At 41.1% G+C, this 12,620-nt stretch overlaps 1 protein-coding gene across 2 annotated transcripts in view; it reads left to right on the plus strand.

Annotated features, from left to right (window-relative positions):
* The window catches only part of LOC122564402 (oxysterol-binding protein-related protein 10-like), a 256,567-nt gene that overhangs the window by 102,527 nt on the left and 141,420 nt on the right, over window positions 1–12,620 (plus strand). For both annotated transcript variants that reach the window (XR_006315905.1, XM_043719213.1), the window contains exon 5: window positions 40–247. Coding sequence is in view for 1 of the 2 variants with exons in the window: in XM_043719213.1 (XP_043575148.1) it covers window positions 40–247 (208 nt within the window). In the remaining variant the exon portion in view is untranslated. The remainder of the gene's footprint in view (window positions 1–39; window positions 248–12,620) is intronic.

Below are 12,620 nucleotides of genomic sequence, written 5' to 3' on the forward strand. Positions count from 1 at the left end.
TTTATAAATTCACTACAATGTCAATTTTTATTTTAACAGATGATGAATCAGGCAGAAGGACAGCAAAAAAGTCTTGTGCATTCAATAGAATCTCTCCCACCTTGTGGGCCTCTATCTGCATTAGATCAAGATTTGCTGCTTTTGAAAGCTACCTCAGCTGCTACCATGAGCTGCCTTGGTGAATGCTTGAACATTTTGCAACAAAGTGCACAGCAAGCTGTCCAGCATAGCAAAAAATTGTCAGCTGGTGAGTATTATGGTGTCAAGCAGCAGCGATAGCTCGTTTGAATGCTGAATTACTAGTTCATCCCCGAACGTTTTGAATTTAGTCCCAGTCACCTTCATTTGTTCATGGAATGTGAGCTTCCCTGTGAAAGACAGCATTTATTAAATATCTTTTGTTGCTCTTGACAACATTGTGGTGAGCTGCTGTCTTGAACTACACGCAGTTCTTTCTGGTAACAAGCTCGAAGATTTTAACCCAGTGTCGACATATTTCCAAGTCAAGATGATGTGTGACTTGCAGGGGAACTTGCAGGAATTTGTTTTATGTGAATCTATCACGTTACATTAAATTGTATGACCAGGCTATCTCCATCCCTGGATTTGGGTATCATTGAGTATGCACAATAAACCCACTAGATCCCACAGCTACCTTGAATATACTTTGCAAATACCCTGCTTCCTGGGGGTGCCATTCCATTCTCCTAGTTTGACCATTTCTATTACATCCTTTCTGATGCTACAATCTTTCCGTATTAGTGGTTCTGATATCTTTTCCTAGATCCTCAAATGAGAATTCTCTCCTTTGTAGTTGGCAAGGACCTTAACCATGTCTGTCCTATTTCCTTCATTTTCATTCTCACACTTCCACCTCTGTCCAAGAACAGTGATAACATTCCCTACTCCTCCCCTTCCATTCAACCAGTTTCTATATTCAGTGGATCATACTCCTCCATCTCCGTTATGATGCCACCACCAAATACATCTTCCTCTCCTGTTAGCTTTTAGCATTTAGATTGGTTGGTTCATTCTCTTCATGATACTTGGTCCACTCTTAAATCACTCCTACCAACACACTTTCCTCCTTCAGCACATATCATGCAAGCAATAGAGATGTAACACCTGGACATTGTATTTCATCCCACCTCTCCAAGACCCCAAACACTCTAGTCACAGTAGTAATTTATTCTTCTTCTTTTAATTTAATATATTGTATTCACTGTTCACAATACAGTCTGCACAACATTGAGGAGACCAAATGCATATTGAATGCCCCCTTGTTGATAAATCTGTTCATACTGTAAACATGCCACCAAGCTGGTGGTCACGGTTATTTTAATTCTTGCTGTCTAATTGCCTCTGCTTTCTTCAGTGAAGTTGAGAAACAACATGTTATATTCTAAATGGGCATTTGGTAGCCTTCCAGATTCAACATTGAGTTCACCAGTTTCAATTTATTTGCTTCACAACAGCAATTGTTCGCAATTCCATAATTCTCATCTCCTCTGGACAGCGTGATTTCTCTATTTTTCCCGTTACTACACTCTTTGGTCATACACTATGATCTGTTTTGTCAATTAATGTTTTCTGTCTTCCACCCGAACACAGACCTTCCCCTTGCTCCGATCCTTCCCTGCCTTAAGCATTTTTAGATCTTAAACTCCATCTAGTCTGACCAAAGATCAATGAGACTTCAATTTAAAATAAACACTGACTAAGCTCAGCAGATATGTCAGCATCTGTAGAGAGAGAAAGAGTTACTATTTTAAGTCCACTGACTCTTCTTCAAACCTGAAACGTTATCTCTTTCTTTCCAATGCAGTCAGAACTGTTGAGTATTTCAATGTATTATGTTTTTATTGTTTTTCCAACTGTTTTACTGTCCTTTAATCCTTAATCCTTGCTAACCCAAAGGCTGTTTTATGGAATGACCTCTTGTATTATATTTAATGGAAGTGAAAGTGGGCTCATCCACTGGCTAAGGAATTTGAGAGTCTTCTATATCTTCTTTGTGGGAAGATCTGCATTAAGTGTGACTTAGGCATTTAACTGGATAACAGAGAGCGTTCACTTTGATCAGGGACTGAAAGGCCAGTAGTTTTGTCCTTTGAGAGCTGTTGGTCAATCGGAAGCTGGCAAATCATTTGGCTAGTAGTATCACCAGGGAAGTTGTGGCTGATGCTGATAGGGCACTTACCTGAGACCTTGAATCATAGTTGGATCCCAGGCCAGATATGGGTGATGATGGAGGGGAATTACATGGTGGTGTCTAAGGACTAGCAAGTGACAGAGCAGCCATTTGCTTCCTAATACTGAATTATATGTCTTTGAGTGTTTTCTATCCCCAAACCTGCAAGCAACCCATAAGTTTGCTTGTTGTACTCTCTGCATGGAGTGACGCCACCTGCTGCTGGGTGAATACAGTGGCAGTGATATTAGACCCTTAAGCAAGCAAGGGCCACTAAGGGCCTCAGTTGGCAATGGGTTGGAAGGCCTTTTCCCACCAGACTTAATTTAGATGAAAGCAGAAAGCCATGTGATCCCTACTTGTCACCTTCCTACCTTTTCTAATACTCTTCACTATTGTGCCAGTGGAGGGCTTAAATGCTGCTTTGTGTGTCATCTCATTGAAAGATATTTGAAAATTCAAATGCACTGCATCTGTTGTTTCTCTTTATTCAGTTGTCCTCCTAAACAACCTCCAAAAAATTACTCATAATAGTTTTGTCAATACCATTTACTTTTTCGAGGCAGTTTTAGGTTAGATTAGATTACCTACAGCGTGGAAACAGGCCCTTCAGCCCAACCAGTCCACACCGACCCTCCGAAGAATTCTTTAAGATTAAAAACAGTTCATCTAATATCCCAGTATCCTTGTCTTTTTAAAGTACTTTTATGTAGATGATCTGTCTGTTCCATGCACTTTCCTTTTCTATTAATTTCACCGATGCAATTTATGAACAAATACGCGTGCACGTGCATGTGTATAGCGCAGTGGAGTCACCTGCAGTGTGACATGAACCCAAGGTCCCGGTTGAGGCCATCTCCATGGGTATCAAACTTGGCTATCAGCCTCTGCTCGGCCACTTTGCGTTGTTGCTTGTCCCGAAGTCCGCCTTTGAGTCACATTCCTCCTCATCTGAACAGATGCTACACTTCTCTAGCTGCTACCTGAAACATATATTAAAACAGCTATCCCCTGCAGACAAGCTCTACGCGTACACAGGATCTGTTCGGATGAGGAGGAACGCGACAGACACCTGAAAGTGCTCGAGGATCCCCTGTAAGAACAGGGTACGATGCTCAACTTGTCGATTGGCAGTTCTGACAAGCCACAGTCAGAAACCACAATGACCACCTCAGGAGACAGACGAGGGCTGCAACTAATAGGGTATCTTTCAATGTGCAGTACTTCCTGGGAGCCAAAAGACTACACCATGTTCTTTGCGGCCTGCAACGCATTATCGATGAGGATGAGCACCTTGCCAGAACCTTCCTCATGCCTCCACATCTTGCCTTTAAACAACCACCAAATTTCTTGCTTGCAGCAAACTGCTTAGTCTTCAGGACAACATCGACCATGACGCTGTACAACCCTGTCATGGCAGCCACTGCAAGACTTGTCAGTGTGTCGACACGGATGTCACCATTACACATGTGGGGAAATCTCCCACCATGCATGCAGCAGGTATTCATGTGACTCAGCCAACATTGTCTATCTCCTATGCTGCAGGCAGGGTTGCCGTGAGGCTTGATACATTGGAGAGACCGAATAGATGCTACGACAGCGGACGAATGGACACCACGCAATGATAACCAGACAGGAGGGTTCCCCCCCAGTCAGGGAACACTTCAGTGCTCTGGGACATCCAGCCTTGACCTTCGGGTGACTATCCTCGAAGGCAGACTTTAGGACAAGCAACAGTGCAAAGTGGCTGAGCAGAGGCTGATAGCCGAGTTTGATACCCATGGGATGGCCTCAACCGGGACCTTGGGTTCATGTCACAATACAGGTGAATCGACTGCACTGTACACTCTCTCGTCTGTCTCTCTCGCTCACACTCCTACAAACTCTCACTCTCACCCCCTGTCATACGCAAGCGCTCTCTCATGCGCACACGCATGCACCCACACCGGCACACACACTCATACAGGCTTACACCACATCTCGCGCGCACAAATGCTTGACCAAGCTTACACACACACTTTCACATGTACTCATACCCACATGCGCACACACTCAAAGACACCCCCACTCTGTGTCTACTGCACGTGCGCACACACAAATTTATGGGGTGGATCTGTAGTTGCAGAATTACATTTTATTTTGCTCAAACTGCATAAATCCATCTAGGATTCTGAAAGTCCCACTTTAGAAATAAAACTGACTCAACATTGGGGCAGACTTTAAGTTCACAGCTTTAATACATTCTGAGCTAAAATAACACCTATTGTCAGATAAACTGAAGCCATTTTGAGAATGTAACTTAAAAGGAGTTTTCAAATTTACACATCAAAGAGTCTAAACCAGCATATCCCATCCGAAAAGATGAAAGACTTAGTCTAAGTTTGTTTAGTAAATAATTACAACTCCGTGATACTATAAACCCTTTTGCTATAAATTCAGTGACTTCTGGTCCTGCTCCACAACCACCTGATGAGGCAGAGCCTCAAAAGCTAGTCCTTCCAAATAAACCTGTTGGACTATAATCTGGTGTTGTGATTTTTAACTTTGATTATTATAATACACGCACCTCTGATTTAATTATGTATACTATGTCTAACAACATAAAATTTAGTGCTTCATAGGTCCATCCAAGCTGATGTATTTTGGTTTTCAGAATTATGATCTTTTCTCTTTATCATCGTTGTACTATTCTTTACCAGGACATTTTCCCCTTTGTCATTTGATCCATTGCTTTCATAAATAAATGTACTGGACCTTCACTTCTTATGGGTACTTGGTCGCAGAGTGACCATAATAAGTATTAGATAAATCTGTTCATTTCTAGTTGAACTGCTATTTAATATATGCTTGTGAATGCTTCATACATTCATGTATAATGATTTGAGTTTAAAATTTCTACTTTCCATAATGCTACCACATTTATCAATACTTTATGACCTCAGACTGCTTTGTCCCATAACCTTGTCCTTTCTCAAAATGTATTTAATTTTGCCCTTTTCTGAATCAAAATGCATGAAACAATATAAGTCAGTTTTAAATACCTTTGCATTTGCTTTTATTTTGCCTTGAATTCAGGATCTGAGATTCTTCTCAAACATAAGATTCTTCTCTTCTGAGAAAAATGATGCCAATTTTTCTGACTGCAGATTTTTCTTCCTATCACAAACAAGGTGACTTTAATTTGACTTGACTCATCACAGCAAAGTATTATGGAGCATTGAACTACTAATCTTCAGACTCCAAAAACGTGTTGGCACTAACATGTGCAATTCCAAAGTGCCAAATCTATCTTTAGTAACCAGCATCTGACTCTAGAGCAGTGCTGTTATCTGCTTTCAGATGAACGTTTTCCTTCAAACTTTTATGCTAATGTCATTAGCACATTGTTGCTGTCTTTGCACTATCTGGTATGTGTGTTGTGTTTTGAATTTTATTTGGCCAATGTACCCAGCATCCCTCGCTTTTTGGCCAAGTTAGCAATCTATCTGTTTTACCAGCCAGGAGGCTGTCATACTTGCATCATTCAAGCTGATACTTCAGTGCTGTAAAGTCAGAAGTGTTATCCTTCAGATGAGGCATACATTCACTTGTGAAAGCTTTGGTTGTAAAAGTCCTGGATGCAAAGTTCAGCTCCATAATAACCCATTTTTCAACCTTTTAACTTCCCTTTTCTGGTGCAGGTCATTTATTGAGAGTGATAGCATAGATATCGAGAATGTATATCACAAGTAACCAGAATAGGCAAATGGTAATATCTGTCGGTATTTAATACTGATTTGTCTGTTGTGGTACCACTTTCAATCACAAATCCCTTCTGCCTGCTCTTGGTCCATTTCCCTCCATTCCTTGCATATTCACATGCTTATCTAAAAGTCCCTTAAATGCCTCTATTGTTTCTCCCTGCACCACCATCCTGGCAGCACATTCCAGACAACTATCACTCTGCGGGTGGGTGGGGGAACAAAGTGCACCTCCTTTGAAATTTCCCCTTCTTAACTTAAGTGCCCCTAGTATTAAATACTTCAACTCAGATTAGAATCTTTTTGCATATCTGTGCATCTCATAATTTTATAGACTTCCATCAAGTCTCCCCTCAGTCTCTGCCACTCCAGAAAAAGCAAGCCTTTCCTTCTAGCTCATGCCCTCTAATCCAGGCAGCATCCTGGTAAAAGTGTTCTGCACCCTCTCCAAAGCCGCCTCCTAGAATATGGTGACCAGAATTGATTTTAGTACTCAGTGTGGCTGCACCAAAGTTTTCTAAAGCTGCAACATGACCTCATCAATGACGTTCAGGTAAGTTGTTTGATTTCTGCTGGCTGTTGCTGGCTTATTAGAATTGTTTGTTTGATTTTGCTCGTAATTTAAAGTCGTTGAAATTGGCAGAAAATGGCATTATGTGGTGAAGGCCTTGGTTCTTAAGTTCTGCTCACAGAAGTTCTCTCACTCCTGAATGATGCAGTTGCCATTAGCATTCCCTTTAAACTGTGCACCTGCACAAGTGAACAACAGTGTTAAAAGTACCATGTATGTGGTTATTAGAGTCCACATACTGATGATCAAGTGAGGTTTACTGTCATTCTAGTCCACAGGCGAGGAACTGGCAGACTTCCCATACAGGAAATTAATGAATGAAGGTCGTCATCTGTTAGGTGGAATTAACAATTTAAGTTTCTTTGTGTTTATGCGATGTAGGTGTCACAGGTTGGGCCAGCATGTATTGCCCATCCCTAATTGCACTGACTAAGATGGTGATGAGCTGTTGCCTTAATTTGTTTCAATCATAGACGTGTAGGGACACTACAGTGTCAATAAGAAAAGAGTTCTATGATTTTGACTCATTGACAAATTAAAAAAGGTAATGTAGTTCCAAGTTTGGATGTTGTGCGTCTTTGAGCGGAAACTTTCTGCTCCTGTGTATGTATCTATGTATGTGCTGCCCTTGTCCTTCTCAGTGTTAGATGCCACTGATTTGGAGGGTGGTGTCAAAGAACCCTGCCAATTATGCAGTGCATCTTGTAGATCGTAGCAACACTGTGTTGGTGTTGAAAGAAGTGAATGTTGGTGGTGACAGGATGCTTTGTCCTGAGTGGTGCTGGTCTTTTTGAGTTTTTGGAGCAGCACTGATTTACACATGTAAGGCATTATACTTCTAATTTGTGCCATAGATGGTGGATGGGGTGTTGCTCATTTCTGAAATCCTTCACATTTGATCCTGTAGCCTGAAGCTATATCAGTGCTTTTCTTTCCTGCCAAATACTTGCCACTTTGCGCGCACAGTGATTCCTCTTCCAATCATCCTGCCACTTTGTTCCTGTTCATTGATAACCTCTCAAACCTTGCCCCTTGTTGCTTTTCTCTCTTGACCATAGCTTCTCTCACTTTCTGACCTTCATCCACCTTCTCACCATCCTTTTCCTTACTTACTGTGAGAAGTAGGAGGAGCATTAGGAGTGAGGCAAGGGATCAAGAGAGGTGGCAAGTTGGAGTTTGGGAGTAAAGAGGAAATTTATTGAGAGAGGAGTTTGGGTCCGATAATAATGCTAATCTAAGCATTCTGTTGTACCAGGCTCTTACCTTTTTGCTATTAGTCTCCCATGCGGAACCTTTCTAAAGCCTTGCTGAAGTCCAGTATTACTGCATCGATTGCATTCCCCTCTCAAAACCCATCTTGCTACAGTGTTCGAAAAATCACATCCAGTTAGTCAGTTCTCTGGCAGCTCTCCTTTGGTCAGCAGAATTGAAAATTATTGACATTACCTGTCATTTCCTCCCTTGCCTCAATTAACAGTCTGGGATATGTTACATCTAATGCTGGTGATTTATCTACTTAAAAGCTGGGCCACTTGGATCCTCCTCTCTGCTTATGCCCATTCTTTAAGTGTATCACAGTCCCTATTCTTGATTTCAATACCCACAGCATACCTCTCACTAGTGAACACTGGCACAAAATATTTATCCGGAATGCTAATCACGTCCTTTAGGTCCGACCACAAATTATCACTGTGGTCCTTAATCTGCCCTACTCTTTCCCTTATTATTCTTCTATATTTAATATGCTTGTAAAATAAAGGAGAATCTTTAGTTAGTTTATCTGCCATTATTCTTCCATCTCCCCTTTTTGCTTTCTTAATTTCCTTCTTAAATTTCCCGTTCTACATTTGTACTCCTGTTCTGTTCAGCCTCTTGTTTTGAGCCCTCACTATCTGCTATAAGCCTCCCTTTGTCTCTTTATCCAATCCTGTATATCCTTCCAATATCACTGGATTTGTTGGTCCCACCTTTTGTCTTTGTGGAACATATTGCTCGCTCTTAAATTTTCTTCTTGAATGCACCATACAGTTGACACAGAAATACCTCAAGGTATCTGCCCTCAGTCCATTCTGGCCAAATCATACCTATTCTTATTAAAATCAGCTTCTCCCAATTTAGAGCTTTGAATTCAGGCCCATCTTTGTCCTTTTCCATTACAATCTTTAATCCACTGGAGTTATGATTGCTGTCTGCAAAATGCTCCCCCACAGATACTTCAACCATCTGTTCAGCTTCATTGCCTAAAATTAAGTCCAGGCCTGCTCCCTTCTCTTGTCGGACACTGTTGACTGACTTAAGACTGAAGGTGTTGATATTGTTGATGACTAGGGAAATGGCAGACATGTTAAATAATTGCTTTACCTCAGTATTTAAAGTGGGAAAGGATAGCTCCCAAGGAAATTAATAGTGATTGGGGACAGGGACTGAATAAAATTAGTGTTAAATAAAACACCAATAATGAGGAAATTAATGGAGCTAAAGAGTGACAAATCCGTAGGAGCTGACATTTTCCATGAAGGTATTCAAGTAAGTAGGGGATCTCTCAGAGTTTCCTAGATAAAGGATTCATCCCTCTGTTTTGGAAAATTGCACATGTCACTTTGCTTTTTATGAAGGGTGAAAGAGGAAAACCAGAGAATAACATGTCTAACATCTGTGAAAATTGTTGGAGTTTACAGTCAGGGATGGGGAAACTGAACACCTCACAATTTTTTCAGTTAATTAGGGAGAGCCAACTGGATTATGATATGAGGTCATACCTGACAAACCTGAATGAATTATTTTTAAAGTGGTGACTAAAGTTGTGGGCGTGGGACTGCCTGTGGAGGTCATTTTAGATTGGATTATCTTAGATTCCCTACAGTGTGGAATCAGGCCCTTTGGCTCAACAAATCCACACTGACCCTCCGAAGACTAACCCACCCAGACGTATTTCCCTCACACTAATGCACCTAACACTATGGGCAATTTAATATAGCCAATTCACCTAACCTGCACACCTTTGGACTGTGGGAGGAAACCGGAGCACCCGGAGAAACCCACGCAGACATGGCGAGAATGTGCAAACTCCACACATACAGTTGCCCGAGGCTAGAATCGAAGCCGGGTCCCTGGTGCTGTGAGGCAGCAGTGCTAACCACTGAGCCACCATGCCACCCTGTTTCTATGGATTTCCAGGACGCATTTGATAAATTTCCACCTAAGAGACTATTAACTAAGGTAGAAACCCATGAAATTGAGGGCAAAAGTAATGACATAGCTGTGAGAGATTGATTGAGTGACAGGCGACAAAGGAAGGTACTCAAATTGGATGGCAGGATGTGACTAGTGGTGTCCTACAGGATCAGTGTTAGGTCCTCAATTATTCACTAATGACTTGGGTAATGGCATAAAAAGTCTTTTATCCAAATTTGCTGATGACACAAAGTTAGGCAGCATTGTAGACAGAATAGATGATAGCATTGATCGACTAAGGGAATGGGCAAAACTGTGGCAGATAGAGTTCAGAGTAAGCAATTATGAGGTTATCCATTTTAGACCAAGAAAATTAGAGCTTTGGGTACTTTCCTAGATGGTTTGAAGTTAAATACAGTGGAATACTGTGAGCAGATCTGGATACTGGACCTCAGAATTTATTGAGCTTGGAGGGAGTAAAACATTTGTTTACAAGAATGATACCTCGACTTCGGCGATTAAGTTATGAGGAGAGATTGTGCCAATGTTTTCTCTCGAATTTAGAAGGTTAAGGTGATCTGATCAAAGTCTTCAAGATATTAACAGGAAAAGATGATAGTTTATCTTCATTCACCCTATTTCCACTGATTGGAGATTCTAGAATTAAGGAGCGTAGTCTAAGAATTATGGCTTGACAATTTAGAACAAATGTTAGGAAGAACTTCAATGCACAAAGGCTGATAATTGGAACTCTTTTTCCATAAATAGTCATAGATGCTCAACCAGTTGTTAGTTTTGAATCTGAGATTTTTTTAAGTAAAGGTATTAAGGGATATAGACCAAATGCAGATAAATGGAGTTATGCCACAGATCAGCCATGATCTCATTAAATGGCGAACAGATTGAAGGGGCTGAATGGTTTGCTTTGGTTCTTATGTTCCTAAGTCCCATTGCCCCCAAAAGCAATTCAATGTCTCAGAGTTCTAAAACCCTCCCTCCCTGCACTATCTCTCCAGCCATCCATTCATCTGGACAAACTTCCTATTTCTTTCCACACTAGTGTGTAGCTAAGAATGCAAACGCTTTGTGAGGTTTCTTTTCGTTTGCTCATTGGATGTGGGTGCCATTAGCTTGTCAGCATTTATTGTCTATCCCTAGTTACCCTTGAAGATGGTGATGTTCTGCTGCCTTGAACAGCTATAGTCTATGTGTGGTGGTTAGGCCCACAATACTGTTAAGGAGCAAATTCTGGGATTTGGACTTAGCAACTGTGAAAGAGCAGTGACATACTTCCAAGTCAGGATGGTGAGTTATTTGGAGAGAAACTTGTATGTGTTAGTGTTCCCAAATCCCATGATATTTCATGGGCTTTTTAAACCATGTATACTTCCTTTGCTTTTATTAATTTCATTTTTGAATGACAGTTTACTTAATGGTGAGCTGGTTTATTACTTCATAATATTGTACATAGCTTTTTATGTTTAAATAAAACTGTAGGCTTTCTTCACTTTTTTTGCCAAGAACCAACTTGCCACTCTCTTTTCACTAATTCTGAGATGTAGTTTTCTCCCTCTGTATTTACTTAAGTTGTAAGAGCACTGTCTTTCTCTGGCCATCACTCTTCATTATTTTGCTATCCTGACAGCAGTTTGCATCCTACTCCATATGAAAGCAAAGAGTGCACTTGATGAAATATACACTGTTCTGAATAGCTTTGAGATGGAATTCCCCAAAGCCTTGTTCATCATGGTTGGTGACTTCAAACAGGCCAACCTCGATTGTGCTACCAAGATACCATCAACAAGCCTCCTCTCCCACCAGAGACCCAAACATCATTGACCTTGCTGCACAGCCATCAAAGATGCCTACCACTCCAGCCTCCATCTGAAGTTTGAAAAATTGGACCGAAAGGCTGTGCTCTTTCAGCTTGTAAGTCAGGAGAAGCTAAAGCGTGAGAATCTCACACAGAAAATTGTACAGAGCTAGTCTAAGGTAACGGATGAACTTACTATATGAGTACTTAGAATTGGTGGACTGGTCAATATTGAAGAACTCACTGGCCAACTGAAATGAATCTGCCACCACCATCAGACTTTATCGGGAAGTGTATAGAGAACTGCCAAAATACTTGGTTAATCAGAGTTCCTCAACCCAAAACCACGGATGAACGGGAGATCCACTCCCTGCTGAAATCCAGATCTGAGGCATTTCAGTGTGGTGATCCTGACCTATACAGGAAATCTACATACTGTCATGAAGTTGTATAGAGTACTCGTGAATTAGAAGGCAGGAAGTTAGGATTTGTTGGTAATAATGATCGTGGAGAAAAATATGTGGTTCTTTTAAGAGATCAAGTGCATATCAAAGCTTAGAGATGTAAAAATGTGTCTGCAAGCAGCTGTAGATGCACAGACAGATACAAATTGGAAACATGTCAATCGGCTGAGTGGTTGGATACCTTAGGCTTGTTTTGATGTTTTGGCCACTAGTTTGAATTTAGTCAACTAATTTAAACAAGGCCCAAGATACTGAAAGCCAATTGAACTTAAGTCTGATGGCGTTGACAAACTGAAAACAATTACAAGTTTGTTGATGACACCATCACTGGGGGTTGGATCTCAGACAGTAACAAGACAGAGTACAGGCAAGAGGTAGACAGTTTAATGCCATCGTATAAAGACAACAATCTCTTCCTCAATTGCAGCAAAATGAAGGAGCTGGCCATTAACTTCAGGAACTGGAGTAGAGGACGCACCCCTGTCTGTCTCAATGGTGCTGAGATGGAGGTGGTCAACAGCTTTAAGTTCCTAGGAGTAAATATCACTAACAGTCTGCCCTGGTGCAAACATGTCGATGCCATGGTCAATAAAGCACACCAATGCTTCTATATCCTCAGAAGGCTAAGGCAATTCGCATGTCCACACTGACTCTTAGCAATGTTTAT

This window comes from Chiloscyllium plagiosum, chromosome 29 (genome assembly GCF_004010195.1).
Source record: "Chiloscyllium plagiosum isolate BGI_BamShark_2017 chromosome 29, ASM401019v2, whole genome shotgun sequence".
Taxonomy (NCBI): domain Eukaryota; kingdom Metazoa; phylum Chordata; class Chondrichthyes; order Orectolobiformes; family Hemiscylliidae; genus Chiloscyllium; species Chiloscyllium plagiosum.